This window comes from Drosophila kikkawai, chromosome 3R (assembly GCF_030179895.1).
Source record: "Drosophila kikkawai strain 14028-0561.14 chromosome 3R, DkikHiC1v2, whole genome shotgun sequence".
Classification (NCBI taxonomy): domain Eukaryota; kingdom Metazoa; phylum Arthropoda; class Insecta; order Diptera; family Drosophilidae; genus Drosophila; species Drosophila kikkawai.
The window spans coordinates 19,415,215-19,433,477 of NC_091731.1; the positions used below are offsets into that span (position 1 = coordinate 19,415,215).

General features: G+C 42.7%; 2 protein-coding genes across 2 annotated transcripts in view; both read right to left on the minus strand.

The window, feature by feature from the left end:
* Positions 1–14,278, minus strand: part of beat-IIb (beaten path IIb) — a 35,185-nt gene extending 20,907 nt beyond the window's left edge. The window contains exon 1 of the mRNA XM_017167820.3: positions 14,089–14,278. The gene's annotated coding sequence lies outside the window, so the exon portion shown is untranslated. The remainder of the gene's footprint in view (positions 1–14,088) is intronic.
* LOC138929027 (uncharacterized) lies at positions 2,130–2,734 on the minus strand. Its single transcript, XM_070287525.1, has 2 exons — positions 2,675–2,734; positions 2,130–2,524 (listed from the first exon to the last, which is right to left on the minus strand). Exons 1-2 carry the CDS (start codon positions 2,681–2,683, stop codon positions 2,192–2,194), a joined length of 342 nt encoding a protein of 113 aa, XP_070143626.1. The 5' UTR covers positions 2,684–2,734; the 3' UTR covers positions 2,130–2,191.
* Positions 14,279–18,263: the final 3,985 nt, after the last annotated feature.

An 18,263-nucleotide genomic window follows, 5' to 3' on the forward strand; every position in this document is an offset into this window, starting at 1 on the left:
TCGTTACTTTTAATTCCAGCGCTTGAATGGTACATTTTTATGCATACTTTTTGCATGCAACACTTCTTAAGACAAATGTGGGGGTTGTACAGAGGGAAGCCTTGCACTGAGAGGAATCTTTTAGTACTACTACTTCTACTGGAGTGGATTTAGAGGGGGAAAGAGACCCCTGCCTTACCTTTGATATAATAATCTTTATTTAAGCTACCTTTCCTGTGATTCAATAATAGTTCTAAGGGTCTCCCTTATCGCTTTTCTTTCTTATTTAATTTCACCCCCCCTATTTTGGCTCAGTGTGTAACGACTCCTTGTTACTCGCCACATCAGTCACCGCTCACTTGACACATTTCGCCTGGCATGACGCAATTGGCACGAAGACATGCCCCGCACATGGGCAATAAAAGTTGCCCGGCAACTCCAGCCGCTGCTGCTGCAGATGCTGCCTCTGTTCCCGCTGATGACTTAAAAATAGCTACAAGTTTTTCACACCAAATTGCCGGCAGCGGCAGCCGCCAACAAATTGAAATGTTGATTTCAAAGTTTCGGTCCTCCAAGGGGGCAGGCCATCATCAGGCAGCTGTCAGGTGAGCATGAGAGTCGGACGTGGCCGAGTCCCTCGGATTGTCATAAATCTGTCGCTGCAGTCGATGACATTGATCCGGATAGAGAGGGGGGTGCTCCGGTGATGTCACCACCACCAACAACGGGTGGTGCAGCATTAAGCCGGTAGGCTCTGTCCTCTGGACAATTTAATTGCCTGCTCGCTGTGTTCGCACCAAGTCAAAGATTTTCACATCAGCTTAATTACTGGGACAAGCACGTGCCCTTAACCCGTTGGCAACCATTGGTAATAAAGTGGGGACAAGTACTAAAGGTTAACTGAGTTTTTTGGAAAGGTATAAGGAATAATATAGTAAACAAAATAAGTAGAATTAAATCAATCCAAGTAGAAGAATTTAAATTGTATTTTAGATATATCTTAAAGTGAGTTTGTTTTTAAATTCTAAGATTCACTTTGTTTAAGGGTTAATCAGAGCTCCAGCATCAACATTTTCTGCTGCAACATCAACGCGATGCCTGCAGTTTGCTGCACTTAATTGCCGCAGAATGCGCATAAATGCGCTTTTATTAAATACGCTTTAAAATTGATTTTGCACGCCCCATGATCGGCATGTGGTTAAGCCCCGCCGGCAGCCCCCAGTCCCCGGGCCATCATTGAACCCTTTTCATGTGGCAACTTTCCCACATTTGCGGTTCCCTCCGCGGCAGCTGAGTCTTTTGCATGAATGGCCCTTATTCATAATCATATTTTGTGAATTCATACGCATTTATTTTGTTTTTCTGTTGGCTTCTTTCTCGTGGTGTATATTCTGTTTTTTTTTTTTTCAGCTGATTTCGCTGGCAACTTGACTTTGAATCTTTGCGCTGCGTCTGCTTCTGTTTCCACTTTTGATGCCGCGAATTAATTAAAAGCCCCGCCCCGAAACTTTACAGAATAACAGGGCATTGTTGTTGTTCTCCCGAAAGTGCCACGCCCAGTTTAGCCTTAAATCCGCGATTCGCTGAGCGTGCGAAATTTATAAATGAGGCCGAGAAATGCCCGGCAACTTTCAAGCTGAGTTATTCTATGGTTTTTGCGGAACTTGAGTCACAAAATAGGATTGCAATGGGTTTGCAGGCTATGTCCTAATGGAACTCCTTCCTGGTCGGGGCAAGGATTTTGGGAAACTGATTCCAGGACCCCCAGCTAATAACATTTGGCCTTTTCCGTTCCTTCGCCTCAGCTTTTTTTCTGGCCAAATCTCACACAAAATCCAATTACGTAAAGAGGAAGGTCGAAGCTCACCCACACGGAGCGCACACACAGAAAGAGCACTTGAAATCCAATTTTCATAATAAGCATGAAGGAAAAAAGAAAGCAGGAGGACGAGCACAACGACTAACGGATGCGAATTTAATAATAATATAATTTCGGCACAATTATCTCAACAAATTAAGCCAAACCGCCGTCGAGCGGTTCAGTTCAAGTGAGCACATCTAACAGGGTTCCCTTGTAATTTTTTGGGTGGCTTTCGGGTGGCTCTTTTCGCGGTGCCGCCGACTCCTCTCCACGCTCCTTTTGACCCACAACGACAGCTCATTTTGCGGGCACATGGGCCTGGTCCTGGGGTCGGGTCCTCGTTCTATGTAATTAAATTGAAATTTCAATATTGCGAGTGGCCTGGCCCCGCGAAAAACGGAGGGAACGGAGACAAGGGGTAGCCAGAGGAACCAGAGGAGGCGCAGGCCTCCGAGTGCCGAGTGCGAGAATCCGGCAAAGGACCAGCAGCAGCTGTCGACGTCGCGTTCGGCGAAAACCGGCTGATTTATAAGCCGTGGCCAAAAATGCTGCAAAATTAAAGTGTAATTTATGTGGCAGCCTCTCGCATATCCTGAGGATCCTGTTTATCCGCCAAGTGCGTGAGTTGGCCGCTGCTAGGCGACCTTGCCAGACGACCCACATCGCACCCAGTCTGCCAGGATACTGGGGAAAAAAGGGAGCAAAATCAGCTAGGACTTAATAGTGGTTTTTAGTTTTCAGAAATACTAAATGAATTTAATAATTGTAAATACGATAAATAATAAATAATAAATAACACTTATTACTCTACATTTCTTATATAAAAATACGTACAAAATGCATTCTATTTCTTTGACTTCAAAGACTGCTTTTGTTGCAGTGCACGAATCAGCGATGTATGTGAAAAAAATTAAAATACTTGGCGGGCTTAATGTTGCCTGGCCAACTTTGACCCGCCAGCACTTCACCTGCCAGCCCAGCACCACCCACCCGTAAGCACCCCGGCCGTACGCAAAGTGTTAATGTGTTTATGGAGCTGGTGACTCTTCGCCATACGTCCATGGACCTGTGAACCCCGAACCCCGAACCCCAAACCCCGACTCCGAGGCCAGCCCAAACGCACTCCCTCCTTCCTGCCTGCTTCGAGTGTCCTTTGCTCTTTTGCGCCGTTTGCCACTTGAGTTATTTAAATTGCGTAAGTGAGGCTGGCAGAGGGGGCCAGAAAAAAAAAAGATTGATAAAATATGTTAATTGCGCTTGTTGTGCCTTGGGGCGAGTATCTGCAGCGGCGGCAGTTCTTGCATGAAATTGTCGCCAACAATGCTGAAAAGTTAATTTTCTTGGCATTTCTCAGTAGGCTGAATTAAAGGCTTTTTAATTATGTTTATTGCATACCATGAGCCATGGTTGCCAAGGGGGGATTTCGTTGAAACAATAGCAGTATATATACTGATCACCTGACTGTCTAATTAACCTAAATAAGAGAGTAAAGGATTGGATTTCAAAACCTTATGGTTTTGATCGATTTAGCAACCGCATAGATTTGCAAGTTTTCGAGCTGCTGACCAGAAATTGACCAAAAACCCAGCATTACCCCGCAATTATCTGCCCCACAGATAAGTTACGACTAATATTTAATGAGCAATTGCTTGCACACAGCGGGTGCAATGGAGGAATACGAATGAATATTCGGTGTTCCTGGGGTTTTTGGGGGGTGGATAAACTATAACCCAGACCCAGAGCCAACGCCACAGCCACGGACAAAGTTTGCCGCCCACCTGCGGTGCTGATTGTTCCAAATAACCAGCAATTATTTCAATTATAACTCACACTCTCCGCTCGGCTGGTGGGAGGGCTCGTGATATAGTACATACGTAACCCGGGACAGCACCTCCAGCCATCCTCATTTGCCTTGTGTACAACATAATTGGAGCGTCTGGTTGTCTAGTTCAGGCTGCTTTGTTTATCAAGGAAGTTTGTGGCCAAAACTTGGGGAAGGCAGCAGAAGAGAGAGGCCTGCCCGGCCCATTACCAAGTGTGTTCAGCTGGCGGCTTTAGTTCCGCTTAGCTCAGTGAAAGAAAATATTTAAAGAAGTATAAAAATACTATACAAATTATCTTATTTATTAACTATTTACAAAGAATAAATTGTATGAAAAACTCCCTGAAAACTAAACAAATTCTTAAGACATATTTTGCCTGTTTCGGCTTCCATTTTTCTCACTGCCACATTTGCACAAAATCAACAATTTAAATAGTAGTATTGGCAAATACGATTGAACCGCTTTCACGCTTGAACCGCAATCAACACATTGCTTAGTTTAACCTTTGACTCGAAGCTCACACACATGCACATAACATACATGTGGTCCTGTGAGTCCTTTCTGCCCTGTTATTGGCAGCCAATCGAAGGCAGCCCTCTCGCCACGGCAATTATCCGTGGGCTTTGCATCTGTTATGCTTGGTTGGGGTCCCTAAAAACCGAGGGTTACATAATCAAAAGCCAGACGACGGGCTTTTTCGGGGCAACAAAAACAAGTAACCGATTCGGGGCATCTTTTATGTAGCCTGACTTTTGCCAGCGATCCCAAAACAGGCCAAAAATAAAACTTCCGAGATGTTTGCTGTTTTTTTTTTTTTTTTTTTGCTTTTTCTGAATGTGTTTGTGTGCTGGGCACTTCATTCACGTGTGTTTTTTGGGCAACAGAGTTCAGGAAAGTAGCTCCCAGATGTACTAGTATTCCAATTTTGTATAAAAAATAAATATTTCGGAATTCATTTATAATTTAAGGGTATTTGCTCATCAAATTAGACAATTACCTAAGACTAAAATCCACAGAAAATAATAAATTTTCTTTGTATTTAAAACTTAAGAACCGATTCATTCCAAAACAATCATTATTTAACTTATAAAAACCTTGAAAATATATAAAAAATACATAAATGTATTAAATAAAAAGACAACCATCTTAATTGTGAGTTAAGTTATCTAACCATTCTGATAACAAATACAGAAAATCCAATCAAAAGTAAATTTCTCAGAACTAGTTGAATGGCCTCCACTGTATGTGTGTGTGGGTGGAAGTGCGTGTGTGTTAGTGGCTTGTATATATCCTTCCTGCTCCTTTCCTGGCGTCTTTTGGCTTTTGTTGACTCAATTTCCGTATTTAATGACCCGTTGCCAAATATGCCTGAAATTTTCAAACCAATTCCAGCTGCTACATGCACACACAACAAACACACACACACATCGTGTTTGGGCTCTTGCCATGGATATCTGCGTGTGTGTTTGTGTGGTTTCCTGATTGAGTCCAACCAAAATTCTGGGGTTTTCCACTTAAAGACGCCCCACTGCCATCCACAAAGTCCTGATTATGCATTATACTATGTTACCTCCCTGTCCAGTGCAAATGCAAGGGCTTAAGGGCTCTCCGGAATATCATCGAAACATATTGCAGCGCTAATGATTTCGATAACTGGAAATACCGAATCCGTATTAACCGATGCTGGGGACGTGGAATGAAAACAAATAACCGAAATGCGATACGCAATTATAGCTTAATCCCTGGCAATAATCAAATGCTATAACCTCGTGGACAACAACAACAATAATAAGCAACATGTGTGGGTGTGTGGGCGTCGCATTGCTTTTGATAATGGCGCATAAATGTTTTTTAACAACGCCAAACAAAGGCAATCGCAAAGCCCCACAGAAACGCAATCCAAGCCGAATCGAATCGAATCGAAACGAATAACGAAAATCAAAGGGGAGTTTGAGGACTGCAAATTGTGGGGAAGGCATCATGGCACATAAACAACAATAAACACGCTTGTCGACCTTCACCGCCCCACCAAACCCAGCTCACTTTTGACCATATTAGAGGGAAAGGATATAGCCACACGGAGAGAAAATATCACAACTAATGGCTTACTAATGTTAATCATAGGAAATTATGTCAAGTTTGATAACCTCATTTCCATTAATATATACTTAGGAGGTTACAGGATATTGGAAAAACAACCATTCGCTTTTTCTCACATTTTTTTTCCCAGTGCATTATCGGTTTGAGTGAGACACCGACTTTGGCATGCATGGGACGTCGTCGTCTTTGTCCTTTGGCCAACTCCTGTTTTCAATCCTTTGCACAAATAAAGTTTTTATGATGGCTATTTGTAACCTTTTTGGATTTCCCAGCACCACCGCCGCTTTTCCTCACTCGATACGGCCTAATAGCGGTTAAGTCCCTTTTTGCCCGAGCCTTTGCCCGAACCCCAAGCCAAGCCCAGCTTTGATTTAAAAATATGTTTTATCCCTGCAATCATTTAAGGGGGAACTGTTATTGTGTCCCTTTGTTGGTGACTTTGTTTGAGAATAATTTCCACCCGATAACGTTGTCTTCGTCGACTTATCTCTTCCTTGTTCTACATTTATTTTTGCATTTTTCCACTGCAATTGGAGATGGCTGTGAAAACACATTTTCCCCTTTTAATTCCAATTGAATTTCAATACTGCTCTTGCTGTCCAGTAATTTTTACCTTCCGCAGCGTGAAATAATATTTATTTTGCTGCTTAAATACATAATTATTTCGTATTAATTACTATTTTGTTGATGCTTTTCCAGTCTGTGTGCTTGATTAATTTATTAAACAACACATTTAGTGGCAGTTGGCCATTTGAGCTGTTTGTTTGTTTGCTTAAAATCATTTTAATTACTCGTTTTTGCTACTCAGTTTCTGTTGTGTTATTACTTTTTACTTTCAGCATTGTCAGAGGAAACTCTTTGAGCCATAAACCGAATGGGAGGGAAGTTTTTATGCCTGGCCATAACTTAATTTGGCCATTAAATCCCATTTTTTATGCTCTTCGCCTATTGTCTGGGCCACCTACGTCCTTTGACAATGTCCAAAGATGTTTATTTCCTTACAAATCGTCTTACAAAGGGAATTATGTGCTCGCATATGATACATTTTTTATGTAATACGCAAAGTTTTCGGCTGTTTTTATACAATTCGCAACGCTACATAAAGTCCAGACTTGAGAACTACTAAAAAGTCAGCCAGTTGACATGACAACGGAATCGAACAACAAACTAACTAACAATAATAATGAAGTCAAAGCCAAATGAATGAATTGTTGTTAACTCCGCATATCGAAATGTGTTAATAAAAAACCATAAAAATATGATTCAAGTCGTGCGTGATGAGCAGAGATCACAGCTTTTGCCCTCGCCATTCACCATGTTTCTTTCTTCATCAACCAAAAACATGACTATTATTTGAATCGAATAATGTGTGTGTATTTATAAATGTTATTTATATACATGGGAAAAATCAAATATAATTATAAATGTAGTTTAAAATGTATTAATTGAGAATAAGAATTAAAAGTCAAGCATAATTATAAGTTTTATAAAGTCTTGTTCTTATTTAAGTATTTTTTTAAAATGTAAAAAGTCACTCAATTAAGTTTATTCTTCAATATATTATATTTGTTTATTTTTAAAATACATTCTAAGCCTTCTATATTCGTGTTTTTCTTTCTCTCCCACATTGTATATCGGATTTTTTGGGCCATTGGCCTTAAATCTAAAATCTCCTCACTTAAATATATATTTTCTCAGTGCACTGTAGCGTGTTTGTCACACATATCCAATAAATTTACATTTTTATCGAAAAAGTTTCTCCCTGATGTTTTGCTGCTGCTGCTGCTGCTGCTTCACCAAAGCGGAAATATCAAAAATAAATCTCTGGCTTGTTTCCGTTGTTAGAATGCGAATAACAGCGTCTAACGCTTGTAATTGGCACACACATACACACACACACAGAGACTGTTAGGGACACACACCAACACACACACACACCAGCTGACACATTTGAAACAAAAACATCAATTTGCGACTTTTAATGGCATCATCATTGACTCAATCAGCAGCGAAACTTTCATTTGCCACACATCCAATCTCCGTCAGAATCGAGGACATAATACCAATGACAACCCGTGTTCGTCTTCTGCATCCCATGTTGGTATCCATTTTATTACGTTTTTGTTTTACAATTCCCGTGGATTTTATTTTCGGTTTTATCTGTGACCTTCTGCAGCTTAAATTTGTGTTATTTCTGTGTGGCTAATGAAATTGCTGAGATCCCATTGTTTACCTGTCTGCACTGACCCAGACATTCTTTGTTCTTTGGATTTCAGACCCTCATTCCGAAAACTTTCCTCGATGGCAAATTAAATGATTTGCGACTTGCGAAAGTTCCACTTTTAGGGGTCGTCACTAGCGGATATTTTACGACTCCCCTGTGGTTATTGCAAGTAGGCCAGCATATTTGTCAACCATCTCCCCTCTATTTCAGTCAGCTTCGGTGAGGTCTCTTTTATTGAGGAGTATGCCAGCCAAGACCAGGTTGGAGAAATAGGAAAAATACTTGAGTTAAAGGACTAAATGTGGCAAATTTAATAAAAAGAATGCTTTGAAATTAACGTGTAGTAGTTTAATTTCGTACTTAATTTATAATTTCTAATTATAAATATCTAACAAAACAGGATGTATTATTTTCTTCAATGAGAGTAAATTGAATATTTGATAAGATATGCTTAAAAATACTTTTTAAAGATTGAGAAAAAAGTAAAAAGGTATTTAGCTTGTCGATTCTAAAACTGTATACCTCGAAAATTGGTAAACTTATCCTGAAAAAGGCCAGCATGGCGTCTCTGCTGCATGCTGTTGTCCTGTGTATTTGCGCTGAGTTCGCCTGTTACCGCTTTATTGCCCATTGTCTTGGCCCGTTAGGAGCATGCTGCTTGTCAATTCCATGTCCTGTCCACTACGCCACGATACCCATTACCCCCTCCAGGACTCCCGGTATTCGGACATACCCGCCGGTGCCATTCATTGTGCCTGTCATTCAGCCATTCATTGCGGGAAACTCGCACAGAGTGCGTCATGGAAGCGGGCGTGAAAATGGTGAGGGGAATGCTTTGGTGTTAAAGGGTGGAAAGCCGTCCGACTTGTTGTTTCACTCCTTATTCAAACGCACTCCTTGGCCTTTCATTGCTTGGGCGTGAATGCGACGAGTGAGCCACACGAAATGGATGGGCAAAGAAGGATCTGCCGGCATTTGATGGATGGCGACAGCTGAGGCCTTCTCGCCAAAGAGTTGAGCTCCAGAGGCGTCGAATTGATGAAGAAAGTATGAGAGAGCTGCTCCTGAATACTGAGAAGCGTGTAGTGGATATTTGGTTAATTTACTCTGCTCTCCATATCGTTGATTAATTCAGCAAAGAATATTTAAACAGATGCTCTGAGAATTTAATATGCCGCACTTACTCCAAAGTATTTACCGCTTGCTGAATGGTGATTACTAAAGAGAGCAGGTCCGTTATATAAACTCTGTGAATTTCAATAACTAAGGTTTAGATTTCTTCCTTTATTTTTTAACCTTCTGGGTAAAGTGGCCCTTAACAACTGGTGGCTTGGAGCTTAATCGGTGCATCGGGGCAAAAAGTCGCTGGTGACGTTGGGCGAGGCGGGCGGAGAAATTAAAAACACTCATGCATAGATAATACTCGAGTCGTGCCGCAAAGAGTTTACCTAGTTTACCAGCCAGGTGCTGGGAGCCGGGAGCGCAAGTCGATAAGCCAGTGGCGCGAGGGAAAAGGATGTGTTGCCAAGATGAAAAAATGCTGGCTGAAAGCTGGAAAGTCTGGCCATATTTACGTAAGCTTAAATCGCAGCATGTGTGGGTAGCTGCTGTAGGAAGCGTTTGCCATGTGTTGCAAATTTTTGTGCAGTTCCCGGCTTTTCTCTGGCTCTCTGTTCCCTGCTCTCGAATAAACTATGCGGCGGCCACAGTGCGTATGAGTTATGCAGATAACGACAGCGGCTGGGCTAGGGCGGCCACCACAGAAAGTGCTTTACTCAAAGGCATCGTAACTCTTTTGCGGCCCTTTCCTAGCCCCACTTTTTCTACTTTCTCCACTCGAACTTCTTGTCACATGGAAAGAAACTTGGGAAATAAGGGAAAGGTATCTTGAAGGGATTTCCTAAGAAATAGAGTTCTAAAATAAATGAGAAATGATTTAAAATTTTGTTTCTTGTTGATTTTCTTGGGATATGTCTTATTCTGTTAATTATTATTATTAATTTAATGACAATAGTTTTCAAGTACCCCAATATCTTCTGGTATTTTTCTGTGTACATTGTCATCTTGCCAGAAACTTCAATTTCTGTATCTGGGAACCGCGCTGAGTTATTGGCAACTGGGGTAGTGAGTGAAGAAAAAGAAGGAGGACCGACTCGTACATTCTGCCTGACAAAAGTTTCCCGCTCTGTATTATTTTTGCGAGATCATATTTTTTATCTGGGCTGCGCGCATAGCTGCTCAAATTTAAATTAAAACTTCGGCACTTTTGCATTTTATCCTTGACTTTATGACTTTGGGTTAACATGGCAATGAAGTGATGCCGTTGCTCGGCTTCGCATTTTCCCCATTTTCCCCCCACTTTTCCCATTTCGAGGAGGAGGGAAAGGGAGAAAATGGCAAATGGCGGTGGGATGCGTGTGAAACTTTGTGTCGACATTTTGCGGTTGTAAAGCGTCAAACGCTTAAAACTTAAATAGTTTTTTTCCTCCTCTTGTTGCTTCGTTATTTTTGCTCCTTTATCGTTTTATTTTGGCCGAATGAAACGTTTTTGCGTTTATCGCTCAAGTTTGAGGGCTTTGGTTTTGCGTTAAAAAAACAAGTTCGACTACCAGCCATTCCCCCCTCTGGACACCCCTTGCATCTCGCTTAATTTTATGAAAATTTTGCATATTTTCGTAATTTTTTTTTTTGGTTCTGCGACTGCCACAGATATTTTTTATGAGGGCGAGCATTTCCTTATCGTGGTGCTAAAATGCGAAGTGCTTATTTGAATATTTTATAAATTTTTCATTCGCGCCTTATTTCGCAAAATATTTTCGCACACATTCTTTGGACAACTTTGACATTGAGGCGTGCGCATGTGTGTGTGTGTGTGTGTGTGTCGGCCTCCTGCCGGAGTGTTTGTATGTGTGCGAGGGTGTACTTTTTCAGTGTGTGTGTGTGATGGGGAGTGTGCGGCTATATGCTAAATGTCTGAAACACGTCTGTCTGGTTGCTAAAGGCCAGCACACATTATGCCTTGGTCCTGGCTCCTGCACTTGCCCCAGGATCCACCATTCTCACCTCCATTCTGCCCCTCCGCCTTTCACAAAGTAAATTTACATACACCAACACACACACACGGGTGTGTGTGGTTTGGCATTCATTTTCAGTTGAAATTTATGCAATGGCTTAAATAAGCGCAAAAATGCCATTTTAGCCACAGCCAGTGACAAAATGTGTGTTTCGTTGGGCATAAAAAAAATAATTATGCAACGAATATAACACATTTTTTGGAGACTGAAGAGTCGAAGGGAAGTACATAGGCAAATTTACCTAAAACTGATTTTTATGAATTAAAATCTACTCATAGTTTTCGGAAAAATCATGATTAAGTCGTTTCAGTTCATTCAATTAAGTTTATCATATATCCTCTTGCTTGTTGGGTACTAATTCAGCAATTTCTTTGAAATAATAAATATTTTCTGGTCATATTTTTGCTCTGTGCAGATGAAAGCATGAAATTCCTTATTTTTATTTCACTGCAAATAGAATAGCAGGTGCTTGAGCAATTTTCGGGGCAAAGTGAAACTTTATGCAATTGCCAAAATGTTTTCAACAGCATTTGCATGTGGCCTTCGGGGCGAGTCTGGGTATTTACACATTTGTCAGGAGCATGAGGGGCACCTCTCGACCACCGACCGCATTTAGTTTCGTTGTTGATTAAGTGCCAGAGTGCAAGTTGAGGCCGGGAAAACTTTGCCTTTGGTCTTGACCAGCTCCGAACTCTAAATTCGAAATTCTTAATAGAAAGAAGATGTTCTCGGTTCGGTCGAGGGCTGTGTGTAGTTGCGCAGCACAAAGACAAACAAGTGTGTTGGGGCCCAACGTGTCGTATACTTGATTTTATATGCAAAGTACTTGCAGCGTTTTATGTGAGATTCAATTTCTCACACCGCTCCGCTCGGCTGCTTATGCAAAATCAATAAAAAGCATGCGGAAAATGGGGGAGAGCAGAGTGCAGGGAAAATATTTACGCATGTCAAAGGGGTTATAACACCTAACCTGTGTGTCTGTCCCCCGGCGAAATCGAATCCAACAAAAAAAAAAAAAAAAAGCAGAGAAAAACAAGAAAACAGAACACCAAAGGCATCACAGCACAAAGTGATGTGATCTGATGGCTCCATTTCGCAGAATTCGGTGAAGGAGTTCGGGGCCACATCAGAAATCAATTTCCTGTGGCGCCAAAAGGGAAAGCGCAAGGCGCAAAGCGAAAAGCGAAAACTTTCCCGAAAAAGTTAAAGCCAAGATGAGGGAAAGTTGCTTCATTCGCTGGCAACTTTTACCTGTCGCTTTGGCAATAAAAACATTGCCAGCTGCTGCCACAATCAGTCAAACAATCAATAGTTTGATTAGGTTTCTGTGCCACATGTTGACTTTAAGCGAAAAATTAGCTCTAAGCCTCCACCGACCAAACTTTTCCGTCCGCCCCTGCCACAACACATAAACCAAGCTGAAACTTTGAACTGTTGCCGGTTATCTGTGGGGCATAGAAGAAACTTTACCCGAAAGATACAAAAATAAAAAGCGCCAAACATATAAAATATTTTCAGAGGGAGAGATAGAAGGGGCATGCCATATGCTTAGTGCCCTGTGGCACTCGAGTTGACATTTATACACGAGTGTGCAACAAGAAAAACAGCTCAAAGTCAAAATGGCCAAAATATGCACATAAATTTCATTTCTAAATAAAAACAACTAGTCGGGGAGGAAGCCCAACATGAAAATGGGTCCGGCAAAAGTTGCAAATGTGCAGAGATAAGCGCATACAGCGCTGGAAACTGCAAAACAACATCAACAACATCGCATACCGAAATGTAATGAAATTAAACAAATTGCTTGGATTTTCCTCGGTTACCTGCCTTTTGAATCATTGTCAGCGAGTGGCAAAGTTTTTTGGCAAACGCAGGGGGGTGGGCTCTACCCCTGACAAATCCCAGAGACAAACAAATGAGTTGTCTTACGGGGCGGGGCGGGGGAAAAAAAGGGAAAATGAGGAAAATAAGTAAAGTAAGGATGCTAAGGAAGCGGCTGCTTCTGCTTCTACTGCTGCTGCTGCTGCACAGCAAACGACAATTCATGTAAATTGCTTAATTTATTAGACTTTTTCAAGGGAAAGCAGTCGGTTTTCCCTCGTCCCAGCAGCACAGCTTCCTGACTTTGACAGCGTCGCGACTTTGGCTTAAGTATTACCAATTGTTGTTGCTGCTTTTGCCGGCTTTTCTATTTGCGCTCCGCAACAATTTCCTCACGGGCTTTTGTCTCGGGTGGAAAAAAGTTTCACAGCATTTCCCCTGTTTTCCTTCTTATTTTCTTTTAGCTTCGGTTCTGTGTTTTCTGTGTTCTGCGAATTTGTTATCTTAATTCATGTCATTTAAAATAAAACAACAACAGCACCAAGAACAACAACAAGAAATACGCACGGAAAAGTCTCTGCCACCATTTGTTTCTAAATAAAACTCAAGGCAATTGAATTCGTGGCAGATATGTGGGTGGGAGGGATCCAAACTTTTGTGTAATACGCGGACAGATTAAAAGTTTCTTCCTAGCACATATCACGCATACGCCACCGCCTGTGCCAAGTGCCCGTCTCGCGTTACGCATACGCCTCGTTGGCCGCACAGGGAGGTACATTCAAGCCGTGTCAGCTTAATGGCAGCATTCATACAAATCACAGTTGCCCGCCCGCCGCTTCCGGGCTGCCATTGCACTTTTCAGTGCTGTTCTCTCTCGTGTTTTTCCCTTTTCTTGTTGGATTTTCTTCATCTGGTTTTTTGCTTATTTCTTTTTTTGTGAGGATATCCAGGGGACTGGAGGTGGTTTAAACATGAATTTATATGGCAGAAATTCAAGAAAATGCACAGGAAAAGAGGCGGAAAACAGCGCGCCAGCGTAAAGTACAAGAAAAGCGCGCACTTGGAAACAAGGAGGCACATGGCATTACTAACAAAAACTAGGTTACAAGTTGAAACCTGAAACTTCGACTGGATGCCGGGATTTTAAAGGCAGCTTCCTGGACTTGGAGTTAAAGAAAAAGTTAGTGAAATCAGTGAAAAACATACCCGGAAGTAGAGAAGATCGTGGAGTATTTTCGCTGATGAATCAATGGCAGTGTCAGTCTCTATCAATTTCCGTAGTCATGTCCCGGTATCCGTCAATGATCGCTTTCCACTCACTTAACTTGGCTAACACGCGTCGATGACGTTCGTCTTTCGCTCGCCACAATTTGCCGGCTTGGCCAGAACTGCTTCGCTTTGTTGGCCACTTTCAACTGGCAAACGAATTGCCAAGAGCCGACTTTCGCGGGATTTCCCCCAATTCGCCGCAGCAGCTTCGGCTTAAAAACGATGAGAGGCCGGGACTTTTTCAAGCTCTCTCTCTCACTCGCAGACGCTCTTTCTTGGCGGGTATAACAGTTTTTCCTGCTCCAGTTTTTCTATGTGTATGTGTGTGTGCGAGTGTGTGGGAAATTGTGTCATTAGGTGCATTTGTTTTCGTTGAGGCTGTCCAACTAGCACTACCCTAGTACGTACACCCACTCACACACCTTTGTTGCTGCTGTTTATTTGCTTCATCTTCATGCCGTGTCACTTTTCGAGTGTGCGAAGCGAGTGTGCAGGTGTGCGGGTGTGCGACTGTACGAGTGTGTGTCAACCTGGCGCCGCTCATCTAACTAAATGCCAACAATTATGTTTTGGAGTCTCATTAGTTGCAACTTAAAGTGTTCTAATGTGTTGCCGTGTGTGAAGAACGATGCCGTTAATGATGTAAGGCCGCGCGCACACTACGAGCTGAAAGCGGAGCTGACGGCTGACGGCTTATCAGCTCTCTGAAACAAACACACTACTTGTATGAGAGCGCGCACACTGAGAGCGGAGCTGAAAGCTGATAAGGTCAGCTCCGCTCCGCTCTGTTTGATCAACCAAACATGTTTGATTTTGTTAGCAGCTGACGCGAGCTGATTTTTTAGACTATTCTTTAAAAAATTGCCCTAATTAGCGCTTAAGTAAGAGAAATTTAAATTTCTGTCCAGTTACATAAAAAAGTATGAAGAATTTTTTTAATATTTATTAAAATAAAAATATTGTCAACTTTCCGAGATACAGTGTGCCAAAGTACACTAAAAAAACCTACTTTGTCAACCATATTCTGGAGAGCTGGGTGGTCCGATTTCGAAAATTTAAATGCAATGATGTTCTAAATAAATATGTCATTGCATTAACAAGGATATTTTAAAAACATTAAAGAATTAAAAAATGTTTTTTTTTAAACGTATTGCTTGAAAAACAATTACAAATCAACATCAGCTTCAGCTCGCAGTGTGCGCGGCTGCAAAAAGCTCAACTCGCTGATAAGCTTTCCGCGGATAAGCTCTCAGCCGTCAGCTCCGCTTTCAGCTCGTAGTGTGCGCGCGGCCTAAGCGCCAGCTGTGAGCTGAAAGCAGAAAGCTGAAAGCTCAAAACTGGGAGCCGAGAGAGCCAACAGATGCCAGCGGAATCAAGTCAAGTGGGCCCCCCCCCCATATACACATATCTGTGTATATATGATATAAAGGTGTATATGGAATTTTTGGGGTCGAGTTCGTGCCTTCTGTCGTTTTGTTAATTGCTTATACACCCGACCCGCACAGCCGAAAAATCACTTGAAACCCCTAAAACTAGATTTTTTGATAAGGGGAAAGAAACAATTTTAGTTCAATTGAAAATGAATTGCTATATTTAGTCTAATATTATAACTAGTTTACTGAAGTTTTACTTCAAGTAAAAATGTATTCCTGCTTAAAGCTAGATTTCTTCGTTTCCTAAAAAAATTCGCATATGGAAATATGAAAATTTCTGCTGGAGCCTAACCCCTTAATGGACTCGATGACAATGCGCCAGGTCACTGAGCGAGTACAAAGCGTGTGGCACAATATGGCACAACTAATCACGCTGACGTTGACAGAAAATGCACAAAACAAAGGGCCAAATAAACCGACTCACAGCCACGGCAAAGGACGACTACACGGGGCAGGGCCACGGCGGGGGCCAGGCCAAACCATAAAAATCGCATGCGAGCGAGAACTGGTTTAATGAATGCCCGGATCCGGGGTCCGAGAAAAACGGAACCAGAGCACACAGGTTAGCAGGTTGGGTTCAGCTCAGGTGCCTGCCGCGTGGCCAACTAATTTAAGCTGCGCCTTGTTATAATTACGAGGAGCAGCAACAAAGCTGTTGGAAAATGATGCGCACGTGACATCCGGGCACGGTTCCCCATCGTCCCCACTGTCCATCGCAAGTCAAAAGGTGACGGTGGAGGAGGGGAAAGAACCGAGAGGAGAGACGGAGGCGGAGATGGAGCCGGAGATGGAGATGGAGCCGGGAAAATCAGCCAACAGTCAGCAGTGAAAGCCACAGCGTCAAAAAAAATAAAGGGAACGAAAGGGTCGGCGTTACACAGTGTAAGGAATATTAAATACCCTGTTTTTTTAGTTTGATTTTTTTTTTAGAACTTTGGGTAGCGTTTTTTATAACTTTACACAGTATTGCAATTTCAGAAGGAGTTATTTCCGACCCTATAAATCATATATATTCTTGATCAACATTAGTTAGTTACATCGTCTTATACCCAGACCTAGATTCTCCCCTATTTTCACCCTATATACCCCTGAAACTCGTACAGTAACGGGTGCCGGAACAAAGGCCAGGCCAACGAGTCACACGCGCCAAAAGCAAACAGAGCAAAATGCAGTCTTCGCGGGCGTAAAATAACCAAACGCCATCTCCCCTCGACCTCAGCTTAGTTTTTAGAAAATTATGAGTGGGTGGCATCCTGGGGGCTTGCATTTTTTATACAATTTTCTGGGATTACTCGGCGGCTCTCGGCAGTGTGACGTGCTCTGCTAGGGGAAGGGACTGAAAAAAAAAGGTTGGTTGGGCCCGAGGGGAGGGACTCAAGAAAATTAGTCGCGCTTTTCGCCTCGCGTCGGAAAGGAATAAAAAAAAGTGCAGCCAAGGAGCGAAGTGTAAATTTACTTCCGCTGCAAAATGTGGGCGTGCTGCCCGCTCGCTGACAGCTGACTTGTGGGCGTGGTGGCCAGTAGGTGGACAGGGCCGGAAGCAGGCAGTAGAAAAAATGCAACTTTTTTCTAATTAAGCGTACGTGCGACTGTCAACGGCTTCAGCTGCTGAGGCAGCGTGCTCTTTACTTGTATAACTTATTGTCGTTGACAATAGTTTTAATTGAAAAGCGCCGAGCGACGAGCTCCGCTCACTTCGCCGGGCGAGAGAGGGTGTGTATGTGTGTGTGTGTGTGTGTGTGTGTGTGTGGGGATGTCAGCGGATGGAATCCTCCTAGAATGGGGCAGGATGGACACCCTGGCTCCTGAGCTCACCTCTGACAATTCAATCAACGCTACAAATGCTGACTCGTTTATTTTTCAAGACGACCAGCAGCAAGCTAGCTGAAAAGTCACTGAGGAAAAAGAGGGGGAGCTTCGAATAAAAATGTATTCTTTTGTATTTTTCTCTGTAGAATATTCAAGTTCCTGGTAATGTCCAAGATTTACCTCTTAATTTCTCTCTCTGTGTTTTAGGGGAGGACAGCTTAGCCGGCATTTGTCTTTGTAAGTGCGTCTTGCTCGGGGCGTTGGCAGCGCGTCTTGGCCGCCACTTAGCTGCTGACCATCTGCAACTTCGGCGCCCAAAGCTGCGCGACTGGGCGGCTCTAATTGAAGTTCCCCAGGATGCTGCAAGGGGATACCCGGTGGGTGGCGGCATAACTCAGCTGCCGCATGCTAAATCAAGAAGCGTCTCAGCTCGGAATCCATTTCCCATAGTCATGCACTGGCAGCGAACATTTATCAAGATGATGGCACATGCACAGTTTACCTGTGCGCCATAAATAAGTAAGGCATCTCTACCATCTCACCTGCGCTCCGCCCTGCCTCTGGAGGCGATGCAATCAGCGCCAGGTAACCCCGCAGCCACGCCCCTCCAGAACAGTGTCTGTGAAGAAGGCGGCAAGACTGGCTGCAAGTTTCTTAATTTTCGTTTGCCGTGAATTTGCTCACATATTCGCCGAGCTTTGCGCCTACGTCGGGCTACTTTTATCTTTTCCAGCATACACTGGGGGAATAAGTGTTACCTTGAGGATCTCGACAGGTAAATGGAGAAATTTGAATTAATTTTTAAAACATATTCTAGAAGCTTCAACATCTTAGTCTCGTTAATCGTTTAAATACCTGCAATCTTGTTAT